Below are 16,835 nucleotides of genomic sequence, written 5' to 3'. Positions count from 1 at the left end.
CCACACGACGTCCAAGGCGAGGCGAGGAATACGGTAGAAGATCTCGAGGTCATTAGCTTACAAAGAGAAGGTATAACTAGTAATTTTCTTCCGCGTCATACTAGTTATTTTCTTTGTAAGAATTCTAAATACAAGAGGCAATTAGATCTAGTTTTTCGAATTTATTTTTCGAGTTTGTGTTTTCTTCTTTTTCGAATTTGTGATTCGATTGTTTTTTTTTGTTAACCTAGAGTTATTTAAGGAAATTAAATATTAACTTTCCTTAAAAGGCTTTGACTAGGCGGTGGTGTTTGCTCCCATATCCAAGAAGGCCATGTACCTCGCCATGCAGTCCTGGAAGCCAATTTTGGAAATTAATATTTAATGGAATTAATAACATAGGTGGATTTGAATCAATAGTGTTAAGTTCCACTTGCGATTCAAATCTAAACTATTAAGAACAGGTAAGTTAAATTTGGAATCAATGATGTTAAGTTCCGTCTGCGATTCCTAATTTAACTTCTAAAGAATACAATAGGTTATTTAAGGAAAGGTTCGACATTTGTACAGTGGAACCGGTACGTTTTCCTAGGATTAACCAACACATCAATCCTCGATTAATTTGTAGCGCCCGCCCTTCCAAGGACACTCTGACTGCCCTTAGAGGGACGGGGTTACTTACATTCACCTAACATACTAATGCATATGAACTCATGGCAGCGGAAGACATACTTAAAAATTTATCATATGCATTTGATTGTCTTAAACATGGCATGTGAATCATAACTTATTAGCATTTTACCATATCATAATTATTCTAACTTGAGCAAAATATCATAAGAGCGTCACATACTAGCTCAAACTATCATCATAAGCATATGGTCCAAACTTAGTTCACATGCACAAATTTAACCAAATATAGATTTAAACTTAATTTGATCTATCCACCATGCCACTTCCACACACATCATCATTGCCCTTCCTGCTGCTCCCCTTAATTCATCCATTCCTTGCCTTTATCTGCAGTACAAGGAACATAAAACTATAAGCCCAAAGGCTTAATGAGCTCCTTTCCTACTCATAAAACATAAGGCACATAACACAACATAGCATGTGAAACATAGCATAGCATAACATAGCATGGGGAATCATAACATAGAACATATCTTATCATATAAGAAACATAACATATCATAACATAGCATGAGGGAACATAACGTAAACATATCATCTCATATAAGAAGTATAACATAGCATAGCATAGCATGTGTGCGCATATCATGAAACATATCATATCATGTAAGCACATATCATGAGACATATCATATCCTGTAAGCATGTATCATAACTCATACCTGTTCATAATAGTGCATAAACAATATTCATAAAATATGTGCATGTAGATGCAAGATGTATATTTTTTTTTAAAACATGTATCATGGAATGCACATATGCATCATGTCTTTTTTTTTTTTTAAAACATATCATATACATACTTGAACATAATATCATCATGAGGGTCCGGCTTGTACCACATACATACATAAATGCGCGCAATCCCTAGGACAGGGTAGCTAGCCCCGAACCTACTAGGGATCTAGGTCCGTTCATAGTCTGTCGACCTAGGGGTGTACTAAGGAGCCCATCCCTTTTTACGAGGCCCGTTTCATAGACCATCGACCTCGGGGCGCTTATGGAGCCCACCCTTGGTACAAGCCATATAAAATAAAATATCATGTCATACATATCATGTCATCATGCATATCATAGCTTATCATACAAGTCATAATTTCTTGTCATATCATGAAGAGAGCTCTTGATCGCATCTTAAGGGAAGCATCTCTTTGCCATACCATGAAGAGTGCTCTTGATCCCAACTTAAGGGAAGCAACTCTTAGGCTTTTCTTCTTACATAAGCCTTTCATACATATATCATGAAACATAACATGTTCATATCATAGCATAAAACATAACATGTGATCTTCATAACATTGAGCATGGCATATCATATCATGAAACATAGCATATCATATCATGAGCATAGCATAACATATCATGGAACATAGCTTATCTCATAACATAAGACATAACATATCATATCATGAGCATAACATATCATATCATGAGCATAACATATCATATCATGGAGCATAGCTTGTCTCATAACCTAAGACATAACATATCATATCATGAAGCATGGAACTTAAACTAATCACATATCAAAGACCATACATCATGAGAAAACATAAGTGTAACGCCCGAAAATTCTCAAACTTGCATTATAAATATTCTATGATTTTTCTGGAATTTTTAGATATTTTTCCGGAATTTTCCGAGTAACGAAAATAACAAAAATAATTATAAGAATAAAAATGCTTCAGCGGGAATCGAACCCGGGACCTCTCGGGTCCGCTAAACCTTTAGTTAGCCTTAGTAACCGGTGAACCCAACAGGGTCGTGCTGAGAGAAAGGAGAACCAAAGATAATTATAATTGAGTTGGGCCAAAATACCCACTTAATATAAATAGGAAACTTAAAGAGGGTTTGGTTCATTTTATTTTGGTTCGGCACATCCTTCTCCACCGAAACCCTCTCACGCCACCTCTCCCTTTTCTTCCTCCTTCTTTCGGCGCCACACCAAGGAAGACCTAGGGTTCTTTCTCTAGGGCCCCAAGGACACTTTCCGGCGACGATTTCGACACGAGGGCGCACTCCTTCGCGAGAGGAACGCATAGACGCGAGAAGTCTCTCGAAAGGGGCACCTCCACCGGAATTTCTAGCGATTAGATTTGTAAGAAATCTAGCACACAAGTAAGAAACCCCTCACCTGCAGTATAATAGCTTTCGTTTGATTGCATACTTTTAGTTTTAGCTATATGCAGGTTTTTCGGCACATAGGGTGTGTTTTAGCCCTCCTCGAGGATTGGATCTAGTTGAGCGCCTCTAGATGGGCCGGACACGTTGTTCTCCTTGAGTTGGAGATTCTAGACGTTGTCGGGTGCCTAGAGGTGATCTCCCTATTAGAGGAGAGAGTTTGAGCACACTAAGTGTTCGGTAAAACGTTAGCGTAGCTAAATGCCACCTCAGTTATGTTTAATAGCTCCGTTAAATGCATTAGGAGCATTTAAAATAGCACATTATTTTAGTTCAGTTTTATGGGACTACGGTCCAATGGGTGGGCTCCCACAGTCGCCTCTAGGTTCAGATAACCTAGCTCTAGGTTCAGATAACCTAGAAACAGCAAGTTAAAACAGTTAACTATATTCAGTATTTTATTTTCAGTGGCACTGTACTGGATCAGATATCCATGGGTTGGACTCCCACAGTCGTCCCTAGGTTTAGATAACCTAGTTAACCCTACTAAATTCGGGACTTGCAAACCCGGGTCTAGTTAGGGATGCGCGCACAGCAAGTACAGTTGCCGGGCCCAAACAACATGATTATGTATTTTCACTTATTATGAATTAGTTTTCAAAACTCAGAATTAGTTATGTTAGATGAGTTTGAATTCAGTATCAGTTTAGCTTATTATATGTTCGGTCAGTTTATCTTTATTGATTCATATGATTAGTTGCTATGCCATGCTTCACTTTACATGTTCAGTTATTTCAGTTATGCTTGCAACCATAGTATGCCATGCCAGTACATGTTTTCAAATAACATTTTTTAAAAGCATGTTGGTATCGTTGCATGTTTTAGTGAGGTAGATGGTTTCTTACTAAGCTTTTTAGCTTACAGATACTATTTTCCTTATACTGCAGATACAGGAAAAAGGAAAGTGGACTAGCAGTGGAGGCTGGAGGTCAATGCGGATCAAGATGTGGGTGGAAGGAACTGGAATAAAAGACCCTCTGGGGATTTAGCATTTACTTTAGCACTTTACAGTTATTAGTTTCAGTTTTCATGTCTTATGCACTTTTGAACATTAGCAAATTTAAACAATTAGAACTTTTAGAATTTATACCTTCATGCACTTTAAGTTGTTAAAATGCCATGAACCAGTAAACCTTGCTTAAGCTTAGGTTTAGAATTGTTACTACATGTTATTAGAATAGTTATTATGCATTAGATAGTTGTGTGTGAGGTTTTGGCACGAAGCAGTGCTGATATCAGAGTTTCGGATATTTTCCTTCATTTTCTCCTTTTATTCCAAATGAGAAGAGGAAGGAAAAATGGGTTTTTCCTTCTCTTTTCCTTTACTTCTCCCTTAATGAAAAGAGGAAGCAAGAGTCCTCTTTTCTTTTGAGAGAAAGAAGGCAACTTTAACTTCTCCTTCTAAATGAAAGAAGCTCTTTTCTTACTTTTAACTATATTGTCACTTCTCTCTCTAACAATATCTTCTCTTGGTCTATTGGTTAACATATACATGTATCTAGTAAGAGATCCAAGGTTCAAACCTTGGTTATCTCTTTTTGGTTCAATTTTTATTTTATTTTTATTTCTTTTGCAAATTTACACATACGGCCTAATTTAAACCATGGTAAAAATAAATAATCTTGCTAGATATCCTAAGGGTGTTACATAATTAGGCCAGTATCGGTATATGTGTCTTATCCAATACCTAATTGGTAATGGCATAGATAGTATTATTGTTGGCATTTCCTGAGATTGTACTCCTTGATCTCCAGTAGGATTTGATGGACTTGACCTCTGATATCCATCTCAGCATCAGTCAAATCTAGAGAAAAATCACTTCTCTGGCAACATGTTACGGTCCCATTGACTCAACATGTCATTTATGTGATCAACTCGGACCACGACTATGAACAGTAGCTGACCTACCATGTGTCATGCCTATTACATACAACTAAATAAGTACTAACAGAAGTAAACGATAACAGTTATACAACTTACTTCCTATAGCTCAGAGATGTCCTATCGGTGTCTGTCTCAAAACTCAAAAGTCACATCAAGAAAACAAAGCATGAAATTTGAAATATGAAAATAGGTCTCGAACTTGGCTTGATACCAAAAAATTATCATGCCCCAAGGGTAAGGTTGTCTGACGAAAATTGGACAACACCTCCCCTATAACAATGACAATCAAAACCTGAATACATGTCCCCAAGGCAATACAAGATAATATCTACCCACACGGCTAAAAACAAACACAACCACCCAAAATTAGAAACTAGACTACGTACCGGTATGACTTACCTCAACAAATACATAACAGATAAAAGGATACCACAAGACCAGAAATCCACATACAAGTTATACAATAGATGAATTAGTTTGGAAAGCCAAAATACAAGTAAGAGTAATAGCAGCAACAAAACTCTCGATGCGACATGAGATATTGCTGACAGAACTTCAAGCAGCAGAAGGATTATTTCGTCACAATGCTCAAATTCACTATGCTGAAAATGGTTCTACTTCTAAACCGAAAGGAAAGAAGAAGAAGAAACAAGCTGGTTCAGCAAAGAAAGTGAATAAATCTCAGAGTACGGGATTTAAAGCTGGAGTGAAGAAGCCGAAGGGCAAATGCTTCATCTGCAAGCAGGCAGGACATTGGAAGGCGGACTGTCCTCGTAGGAACCAAAACAAAGGTATATCTCATGCTCTAGTTGTTGAAACATGTTTAGCGGTGTTATCTACCAGCACCTGGTGTGTAGATACGGGAGCCACTGATCATGTCTGCAATTCCTTGCAGGGGTTCCAGGAAACCCGACGACTATCTGAAGGGGAGATTACTGTCTACATGGGCAATGCTACTAAGGTGGCAGCTGTTGCAGTGGGAGACGTCTACTTGTCTTTTAGTAGAAATAGAAATTTGGTTTTAAGAAATTGTCTTTATGTACCCAGTTTTAGAAAGAATTTAATTTCAGTTTCTAAACTGTTTTTAGATGGATATTCGGTTTCTTTAAGTAACGATGTAGTTATTAAAAGAAATAAAGTGATTATCTGTTATGGTGCATTAGTTGGCAATTTGTATACTTTAAATCCAATTTCTTCCACAAAGCAAAACATGGAAATTTATAACTCATCTTCTAATTCTAATAAGAGAAAAGAACCTTCAGAAATGAACCAAGCATATCTTTGGCATCTAAGACTTGGTCATATTAATTTAAGTAGGATTCAGAGGCTTATAGCCGATGGACTTTTGAGTTCATTAGAGTTGGAAAATTTTCCAACTTGTGAATCTTGCTTAGAAGGTAAAATGACCAAGAGGCCGTTCAAGGCCAAGGGTATAGAGCCAAAGAAGTGTTAGAGTTGGTTCACTCTGATTTGTGTGGTCCTATGTCTGTCCAGGCAAGAGGAGGTTTTGAATATTTTGTCTCTTTCATAGACGATTATTCAAGATACGGATATATTTACCTAATGCGCCGCAAGTCCGAGTGCTTTGATAAGTTCAAAGAATACAAGGCTGATGTGGAGAAACGATTAGGTAAAAGTATCAAGACACTACGATCTGATCGTGGTGGCGAATACCTCTTAGGAGAGTTTAGGAATTACTTATCAGAGGCTGGGATTCAATCCCAATTGTCTGCACCTGGAACACCCCAACAGAATGGTGTAGCAACGAAGGAATAGGACTCTTATGGAGATGGTTAGATCAATGATGAGTTATTCAGAATTACCAAATTCGTTTTGGGGATATGCTCTGGAAACAGCAGTATACGTTCTGAACTTAGTACCTTCTAAATCAGTTTCTTCTACTCCCATAGAATTATGGAATGGGCGAAAACCCAGTCTAAGACATATTCGGATATGGGGTAGTCCAGCACATGTGCTGAAACCAGATGCTGATAAGTTAGAATCTCGTACAGAAGTTCGCGTGTTTGTAGGATATCCCAAAGGAACGAAAGGTGGTTTATTTTATAGTCCTAAAGACCAGAAGGTCATTGTTAGCACCAATGCCCAGTTTTTAGAAGAAGACTATATAATGGATCACAAGCCCAGTAGTAAAATTGTTTTAGAAGAACTTAGAGAGGACACGTCTACTTCAGTACCAACAGTACAAGATGAAGTACCACAAGAGACTGCAACACGTGTCACACATGATACACAACCACAGACAGTGCCTCGTCGTAGTGGGAGGGTTGTAAGGCAGCCTGAAAGATTCATGTTTTTGGGAGAGTCTTCAGACTTGGTCCCGGGTAAACATGAACCTGATCCACGAACATACGACGAAGCACTCCAAGATATAGATGCAGCATCTTGGCAAAAGGCAATGAATTCTGAAATAGAGTCTATGTACTCTAATAAGGTCTGGGAGCTTGTAGAACCACCTGATGGTGTAAAAGCCGTTGGATGCAAGTGGATCTACAAAAGGAAAAGAGGAACAGACGGGAAGGTAGAAACCTTCAAAGCTAGGCTTGTTGCGAAAGGGTACACTCAGAAAGAGGGAATCGATTATGAGGAGACCTTTTCACCGGTAGCCATGCTTAAGTCTATCCGGATACTCTTATCTATTGCTGCTCATATGGATTATGAGATTTGGCAAATGGATGTCAAGACAGCTTTCCTTAATGGAAGTCTTGAAGAGAACATCCATATGAAGCAACCAGAAGGGTTCATTGAAAAAGGCAAAGAGCATCTAGTGTGCAAGCTCAATCGGTCCATTTATGGACTGAAGCAAGCTTCAAGGTCTTGGAACATCCGGTTTAATGAAGTAATCCAGTCATATGGATTTATTCAAAGTCCGGATGAGTCTTGTGTATATAAGAAGTGTAACGGAAACGTGGTGGTATTTCTTGTACTATACGTAGATGATATTTTGTTAATTGGCAACAATGTCAAAGTATTATCGGGCGTAAGGGTATGGTTGTCCAAACAATTTGATATGAAGGACTTAGGAGAATGTGCACATTCTTGGGATCAAAGTTATAAGGGATCGTAAGAAAAGAATGTTGTGTCTATCCCAAGCTTCATATATAGATACAATCCTTGCTCGTTTTAGCATGCGATTCCAAGAAAGGTTTCTTACCTTTTAGACATGGAGTAGCTTTATCTAAAGAGATGTCTCCAAAGACATCAAAGAGATAGAGGACATGAAAGCAGTTCCTTATGCTTCGGTGTAGGAAGCCTAATGTATGCAATGCTATGTACGAAACCTGATATTTGTTGGCATAGTTGGCAGATATCGAAGTAACCTGGACAAGGACATTGGATTGCGGTAAAGCATATATTAAAGTACCGAGAAGGACTAGGATTATATGCTAGTATACCAAGCGGATGATTTGCTCCCTGTGGGTTACACGGATTTCCTTTCGCAGATAGGGATAACGATGAAGTCTACATCGCTATGTGTTTACTTTAGGAGGTGGAGCCATTTCATGGAGGAGTGTTAAGCAGAAATGCGTATCAGACTCAACCATGGAAGCTGAGTATGTAGCAGCCTCTGAGGCAGCTAAAGAAGCAGTATGGCTCAGGAACTTTCTAATGGACTTAGATGTGATTCCTAGTTTGCCCAAGATCATCACAATTTATTGTGATAATAGCGGTGCAGTTGCAAACTCGAAGGAACCACGAGCTCATAAGGCGAGTAAACATATAGAGCGCAAGTATCACCTGATACGAGATATTGTGAAGCGAGGAGAAGTTGTCATCGCCAAGATTGCATCAGCGGATAACCTGGCAGATCCTTTCACTAAGGCCCTTCCGGCGAAAGCTTTCGATCGGCATGTGGAGGGAATGTGAATCAGATGTATGGTAGAAGATATGGCAGCTTAGTCATTAGTATAAGTGGGAGATTGTTGGAGTGTATACTGAAAGCCTAAGCTTTGTAAACATTCATTATGAATAAAGAATCACATTTGGTCTAATTATCTACATTTGTTTGTAGTTGTTCATTTAATTTATATTGTAGATAACATAGTATGTGGTGTCACATACAGAAGATGATGTTATCAGTACCTTATAAATTATAAACAGTAGCTCACGACCAGAATGGAAAGGAACAAACCATTAGAAGGTCGTAGTGTAATTAGGTATTAGTTTATCTTGACTATATAATTACACTAGTACACTCAGAGTGTATTGAGTAGGACCATTTGAGGTCGTTCCTTTTATACTGACTTTATAAAGGAACAAAGACCTCGATTATTATGGAAGTGTGTGCTCTTAATCCTAATATAATAACAAGCACATATATTTGATATTTATTTCTTTAATTTATCAATGGGTGAGATTTAGTTCGATGAATCAATAAACCCGATAAGTTGGGAAATGCTATCACTTATAGTGTGTGTTGTTGATTATAGAAGGAAACTGTGTCCTAGAGATACTAGGTTGATAATGTCCCCAAGAGGAGCTCATAAGGATTGTCATGTTAAACCCTGCAGGTGGACTTAGTCCGACATGACGATAAAGTTGAGTGGTACTACTCTTGGACTTAGACATTAATTAAATGAGTTGTCAGTAACTCACTTAATTAGTGGACATTCGATATCTTAAACACAGGGAGACTAACACACTCATAATAAGAAGGAGTCCAAAAATTTGGGATTGGTGCGGTAGTTCAATGATAGTTCTCTAGTGGAATGAATTATCGTTGATAAAATTAAGTTGTGTGTTCGGGGCGAACACGGGATGCTTAATTTTATCGGGAGACCAAAACTAATTCCTCCTCTCGGTTCCTATCGTAGTCTCTTATTTATAGAGTACTATACCCACCTATACCCACCTTCTATACCCACCCAAAGGGGGCCGGCCAAGCTAGCTTGGGAATCAAGCTAGGGCCGGCATTGGGTGGCCGGCCCTAGCTTGAACCCAAGCTAGTAGGGCCGGCCAAATAAAATTAAAAAAGAAATTTAATTTTAATTTTTATTATTATGTGGAAGATATATTTTAAAGAGAATTAAAATTAAAATATCTCTCTTGTAAAAGATCTACAAAAGATTAAAGAAAGAGATTAGATCTCTTTCCTTATTTGTAGATTTGAAGAGATGTTTTATTTTCTCTTTAAAATTATTCACATGTTAATAAAATTAAAATTATAGATATTTCCTTTTATTAACCATGAAGAGATTTTAAAGAGAAATTTTATTTTTTAAAATTTCCGGAAACAAATTAGGAAGTTTTAATTGTTGATTAAAACTTGTCCTCTTTTGTATTCCAATGATGTGGCCGGCCATCACAAATTAATTGGGGAAATTTTATTTTATTTCTCTCAATTAAATCATGTCAAGGAAATTAAGGAAAATTTATTGTAATTAAATTTCCTAATTTACCTAGGCCAAGGAATATAAAAGAAGGGGTGAGGGTGCCTTCACAAGATACAACATCTATTATTCCTCTCCCTCTTTTGTTCCTTGGTGTGGCCGGCCAACCTCTCCATCTCTTCCTCTTGTGGTGGCCGAACCCTACCCTTCTATTGGAGCTCTTGTGGTGGCCGGATACTACTCGGAGAAGAAGAAGAAGAAGGAGAGAAAGCTAGCATCTCTTGGAGCTTGGTTAGTATTTTGGTTTTTCTCCTTGGTGAAGCTTTTCTTTTGTGGCCGAACCTTGCTTGGAGGAGAAGAAGGTGGTTGGTGGTTTCTCATCTTGGAAGATCGTTGCCCACACAACGTCCGAGGTTAGAAGAGGAATACGGTAGAAGATCAAGAGGTTTTTTCTACAAGGTATAACTAGTAATTTCTATTTCCGCATCATGCTAGTTATTTATGGAAATAATACCAAATACAAGAGGCTTACGTTCTAGTATTTCGAATATGTTTTTTCGAAGTTGTGTTCTTTTGTTTCTTTCTTTTCCTTGTGATTTGATTGTTCTCTTTGGTTAACCTAAAGTTATTTTAGGAAATTAAATATTAGCTTTCTATTAAAGGTTTTGTCTAGTCGGTGGTGGTTGCTCCCATATCCAAGAAGGCCATGTGCCTCGCCACGTCAGTACTGGGAACCTTTTATGAAAATTAATATTTAATGGAATTAATAACTTAAGGAGACTTGGGTCGAACGTGTTAAGTTCCGCAGGAGATCCAAGTCAAAACCTAAAAGAACAAATAGATTAAGTTTTGGATCAAACGTGTTAAGTTCCGCAGGAGATCCAAAATTTAATTTAAAAGAACACATGGTAGCTAGGAAAAGGTTCAGACCTTTGTACAAAATTTTTGTACAGTGGAACCTATAGGCTTTCCGAGTAGCAACCATCAACTAGCAGCCAGGACCTCTGAGCAATACGACATGTAATCTACCTGCTAACCTGGAAACAAAGGGAAAGCAAGGGATAGTGAGAATAACATACTCCACAGGTACAAGAAGATAGTGCATGATAATAACATAAAGAGACAAAGGTATACAGTCTCAGGAAAATACTTACTACAAAAGTAAGTGTGCCATTATAATCGTCTGCTAACTAAAGCATAACCAAAAATAATAATCTTCCACTAACCTGCTCAACCAGGTGTGACCAATAAATCAGGAGTACATATAGTACATCTCAAGCTTCACGAACAGATACATGACTGACATATAGCAAGTATATAACAAACACTGACTACAGGAGAACGCTTTACCACAAATGGTCCCGTGGGCAGTAAGGATAAACAAATAGTCTCTGTCTGCATGCGAACTCGCTATCACGAATGGTCTCGTGGGCAGACAAGGTAAGTAAACAGTCACTATCTACGGGCGAACTCGCTACCACGAATGGTCTCGTGGGTAGACAGGGTATATACGTAGCTATCTAGCTACAGATCACACACAAACTCGCCACCACAGATGGTCTCATGGGCAGTCGTATACATCATGATCGCTGACGACTCTCTCAACCATGAGTAGGAAACAATGGTCGACAGTATATACCAATGGTCACTAACGACTCTCTCAACCAAGAGTGGGAGACAATAGTCGATAGGATATAACAATGATTGCTGATGACTCTCTCAACCACGAGTGGGAGATAATGGTCGACAGGATATACCAAGGGTTACTAACGACTCTATCAACCAAGAGTGGGGGACAATAGTCGATAAAATATAACAACGATTGCTGACGACTCTCTTAAGCCCGAATGAGGGACAAAGGTCGTCAGGGTATAACAATGTAATAATAGGTAGAAGGGTCTAACCTCACTCGTGTTTAGGCATGAGCCTAAATAATAGACATGTCAAGTAGGATACTCGATATCCTATACTATGGTATAATCTTACAAATACACAGGCATGATTAAATATCAAGCCGGTGACTTAATTCAATATTCTACAGCTATGCTATGGTATAGTATCGCTAGTATAATAGTATGAGCATAAATGGTCATAGATAACATGGATAACAATGAGACAACATGGATATCAAAATGGATAAGCACACAAGATCAAGAAATAAAAGATCAAGTTCAAGAAGTAAGAACGAATAGAGTCAAGGTAAATATAATAACTATCTAAACATAGATCAGGCACTAAATTCAAAGTACTAAATGAACAAAGCAAGAAGTATCCGTTTTTATCTGTGCCACGTGATGAATGTCCTTCAATCTGAGCTTCTATCTCGAATTAGAAACCCATAATGAATAATCACAAATAAAAAAACTAGATATACCATAGATCGGATAACGCAAATCAAACCCTAATTAATCCAATCTAATTATCTCTCAATTATCTTCACAACTAATCCCTATATAAATTAGTCCAACTCAATCAGTAATGGGTTCAATTAGACCTTGCAGTGAGCATACCTTAATCAACCCAGATTCCAATAATTTATTAACCTAACAACCAATACTTGATAGTTAAACCTAATTAACCATCTGATTCCTATTAATCCCTCCTCGATCTTCTCTGTTACCTGAAACTATCACAATTTAATCAACCTTCTTTTTCATTCAAACTCGTCAACCTATTAATCGATGAATTAAGGATGCTATAAAACAATGATATCTTAATCTACTATTGGCGTAACCTTCTTTTTCTTCTCCGGCAGTAGTGACGCCTTTTGGTTGTAGCCAACTATTGGCGTTCCTCGATTTTGTGCTGTGGCTCTGCGGCATCGCAGCCACCCTCATGGCCGCTGTCACCATGGGCACCACCAACGAGACGTTGCCTTTCTTCACCCAGTTGTTCCAGTTCCGCGCCAACTTTACCGACCTTCCCGCTCTATTGTCAATCATGAATCGATCTTAATTATAACAATCAAGAAGGAAGATTATCTAGTTAATTAATTGTGATCTGGTTGCAGGTTCTTTGTGATAGCGAATGGAATCGCCGCAGGCTACCTCGTGCTCTCCATTCCCTTCTCGATCGTCGGCATCGTTCGCCCACAGGCCACTTGCCCAAGGCTTCTCCTCTTTATCTTCGATTTAGTAGGCCTCGAACACTCATTTTTCATCTTTAAAAGAAATATATAATTAATTAATCGTAAATGGCGGACGCAGGTAATTAATTAATCTTTAAGTTTTAATTATGTTTAAAACTTTCCTTTTTTACCATGATCAAGGATTATAAAAGAGAAGGAGAGGGTGCCTCATGAGACACACAACCCTATACTCTCCTCTCTTTTCTTTGGTGTGGCTGGCCCTTCCTCCCTCTCTCTTCTCTCTTCTTTAGGCCGGCGGCACACCATCCTTTCTTCTCTTTCTTTCTTCTTTCTAAGGTCAGCACTCATCTCTTCTTGGTGGCCGAAACTTGAAAGAATTGAAGAAGACTCTATCTTGGTAGTCGGTTACTTGGAGAGGAAAAAGAAGAGAGAAAATTTCCTATTTTGACATTCCTTGGTGGCTCAAGAGTCTTGGAGGAAAAGAAGGAGTTTGGGTGGATTTCATCTTGGTAGATCATCGCCCACACGACGTCCAAGAGGAGGAGAGGAATACAACAGAAGATCAAGAGGCTATAAGCTACAAAGAAAGGTATAACTAGTTATTTGTTTCCGCATCATAACTAGTTCATGTTCTTTGTATAGATTTTGAAAAACTAAATACAAGAGACTATCGATTTTAAGTTATCGTTTTTGTTATCAATTTTATTTTTCGATTTTATTTTTCGATTTCATGTTTCGATAATGTGCTTCTATTGAGGTCTCTATAGTTAAACCCAGTTTACTGTACGAAGTTAAATATCTGATTTCTTTGTGAGGCTTTGTCTAGGAAGTGGTGGATGATCCCATACCCAAGAAGGCCTAGTACTTTGCCATGTTTAACCTGGAAGCCGATCTTTGAAATAGATATTTGATTAACTTCTGTAATATGATTTTGACTTAGGAAGATCACATCGGTTAAACTTGGAGTAAAAATGTTAAATATCGTTTCCAATCCAAATTTAACTTCTGAAAGACAATTTGGATTAATAATGTTAAGCATCATTTGTAATCCAAATTTAACTTCAGTAGAGCACATGGGTAGCTAGGATAGTTCTATGCTTGTACAAATTTTTGTACAGGGGAACTAGGACGGTATTCCGAGTAGCAACCAACAACGATATCATTGCCGCTCGGGCTCATGCTTCCTCCCAAATGCCGACAAGTTGCCCGCGAATTATAATCTTGTGTTCGGGGATGGTCGGACAGGCGCACTACTCAAGATAGTCCTCCGTCGGAAGGTTGATAGTCGCCATCACCGATCGTCGGTCGCTCGGGTTTGATGAGGAGGAGACCACCGGACCCGAGGGAGTGGCGGTTGACGCCGGATCGATCCTGGACACCCGCAGTCTTTGTAGGGTTCAGGGCGGCTGCAAAAATGGGAGCAACGATGGCCTTTGACGGTGGAGCAGTTAGGGATGGTGTCCGATTGGATGAGGTAGCTTCCACTGTTGGGACATCCACAGGAGAAGAAGTGCCCTCGGCGGCGCCTACGGTCGAGGTGGCGGATCGGGAGGTGTTTTCCGTACGGCGCCTCTTGCGCCTGATGAGTGGCAACCCCTCATCAGAAGACTCGATACCCTCGGTCTGAGCGGTGAGTTGTGCTCCGAGAGATGGGAGCGGCTCAGTAACTTCTTCGATGCTGGCTGTCTGAACGGTGGTGGGGGTCTCCCCGCTCTCGGCTTGCGTGCCTTCATGGGAGCCGATCGGTGTCAAGCTAAGGCTCGCCATTTCTTTGGCAGCAGTCGCTTCGATCTTAGCATCCTTCAGCTTCGTCAGGCCGGTCGCACGTGCTCGCATCATGGATTTGGCTACCAAAGGAAAAAAGCAAATCAGTTAGAATTAAAAGAAAGGAGCCGAGAAATTTCATATCTAAGCCGCTCAGGAGCCTCGTGCGGATCGGACTCAACCAAAAGATGTACAAAACACCCTCCAACAATAGCTTATAGATGTCGTACTTCTGACCGGTCAGCATATTCACTACATGAAGATAATCCGGTCGGCTCTTGTACTTCTTCAGGTCCGATTGAGGTGGTAGTTCGACTTGCCATTGGGTCCGGAAACTTATCCATTCGGGAAGCCGCATGAAGAAGAAATACTCCTTCCAGTGTTTATTCGAAGTTGGCATCTTATCAAAAAATACTAGACCGATCCGAGACTGAAAGAGATAGGTCCCCATCTCGGACTGCTTGGGGTAATAGAAATAATGAAAAACTTAAGGGGTTAAAGGGATGCCGTGCAGCCGGAACAGGACGACAACGCCGCACAATAGATGAAAGGAATTGGGTACTAGTTGGGGGAGAGGAACATTGAAGTAATTACGAACTTCAAGGATGAAAGGATGGATTGGGAAGCGAAGATCGACCACAAACTGGTTTCTGAACAAACATATTGTGTCGATTGGTGGATCATTAGGCCGATCGGGCGAAGAGGGCAAAATGATTTCATGGTCAGGGGGGTTTCGAAAGTGTTTCGGAGGTTCTCAACATCACCCTCGTCAAACCTAGTCTCCGTGGTGGTGTACCAGAGGCCAGGAGCGGGGTTAGACGATCGGGAAGAGCTCGCCATCGTCGGAAAATGAAAAATAGGAGGTTCGACAGAAGTTTAACGGAACAATAAGCAGGAAACATAAAACGAACACTAGGAAAACCGTAAGGAACGAAGAGGGATGCGAGCAATTGGAGAGAGGTAGGAACGAGAGAGCTTACAGGAGACGAAAAGATCGTCGGAAATAGGAGCGGAGTGTCGCCGGGGCACCAACTGCGCAAGAACTCGCCGACAGCCTTCGCAGAAAACACGAGAGGAAGAAGCCGACACCACGGCTTTATAAAGCTTGAGCTCGGCCGGTCAAGCAGAAGATCGTACGATGGAAGCTTCCGCTGTCTTGTTAGAGATATGCTCAAGTCGTTAAGGTATGGTGTCAGGGACACTTTTCTGACACGTCTCTTCAGGGTATGCTTTGAGGAGTGTGCACACATCAGGGAGCGTGCACGCACTCCCAGGGAGTCCTATATAAAGATCCCCAAGCTTCCACGGAGGTATGCATAATCTCTACTATGGTTACAGTTATTCTGCCATTTTGCTTCCTCGTTTCTTCTACATCATCGGTGTTTGACTTGAGCATCGGAGGGCCATCACCGGGGAACCCGTCTCGGCTCGGCACTAACGTTGCTGTGGTTGTAGGCTTCATCAACGAGGAGTCCATCAGCTGTTAACGGGAGCGCCACTTCCCCAGCATCCATTGCCTCGACTCTCAGATAGGATCAACCACCTTCAATGATTTCGAAAAAATATTTCCATGTTTTCAAAGAGTAGCTCCCCCTAAAAATATGCTTCAAACTTCTGTCATTGCACCAACAATGATTTGGAATCCATAAACCTTTAAGAAATCCAAAATTAGAAGTTTTGAGGTTCAAAAATCCAATATTGAAACTAAACCTCAACCTAAACTTCAACTTAGTCTTTCTTAATCAATCCATCCTTGTTTTCATCATGAAAACTCCTCCTAAATGTATACAAATGTGTGTCAAGGGGTTAGGAATGATTACCTAGACTAAAAATGATTTAGAGTGCTTAAATCGGACATTTATAGTCAAAAACAATCTTCTCAATCGATTGAAGTTGGG

At 39.7% G+C, this 16,835-nt stretch overlaps 1 protein-coding gene across 1 annotated transcript; it reads left to right on the top strand.

Annotated features, from left to right (window-relative positions):
- Nucleotides 1–11,932: 11,932 nt before the first annotated feature.
- On the top strand, nucleotides 11,933–13,264 carry LOC121995073 (casparian strip membrane protein 2-like). Its single transcript, XM_042548910.1, has 3 exons — nucleotides 11,933–11,954; nucleotides 12,841–13,018; nucleotides 13,096–13,264. Exons 1-3 carry the CDS (start codon nucleotides 11,933–11,935, stop codon nucleotides 13,262–13,264), a joined length of 369 nt encoding a protein of 122 aa, XP_042404844.1.
- Nucleotides 13,265–16,835: the final 3,571 nt, after the last annotated feature.

The sequence above is a fragment of the Zingiber officinale genome, chromosome 6A (genome assembly GCF_018446385.1).
Source record: "Zingiber officinale cultivar Zhangliang chromosome 6A, Zo_v1.1, whole genome shotgun sequence".
Classification (NCBI taxonomy): Eukaryota; Viridiplantae; Streptophyta; class Magnoliopsida; order Zingiberales; family Zingiberaceae; genus Zingiber; species Zingiber officinale.
This window is presented reverse-complemented; position numbering and strand designations above follow the sequence as displayed.

Bases quoted from the DNA above. Each gene is read 5' to 3' on its own strand.
- LOC121995073 (XM_042548910.1), top strand. From the start codon at position 11,933: ATGAGGGACAAAGGTCGTCAGG. The intron at 11,955-12,840 runs GTATAACAATGT...CTTCTCCGGCAG, and splicing joins GAGGGACAAAGGTCGTCAGG to TAGTGACGCCTTTTGGTTGT. The intron at 13,019-13,095 runs GTCAATCATGAA...ATCTGGTTGCAG, and splicing joins ACCGACCTTCCCGCTCTATT to GTTCTTTGTGATAGCGAATG.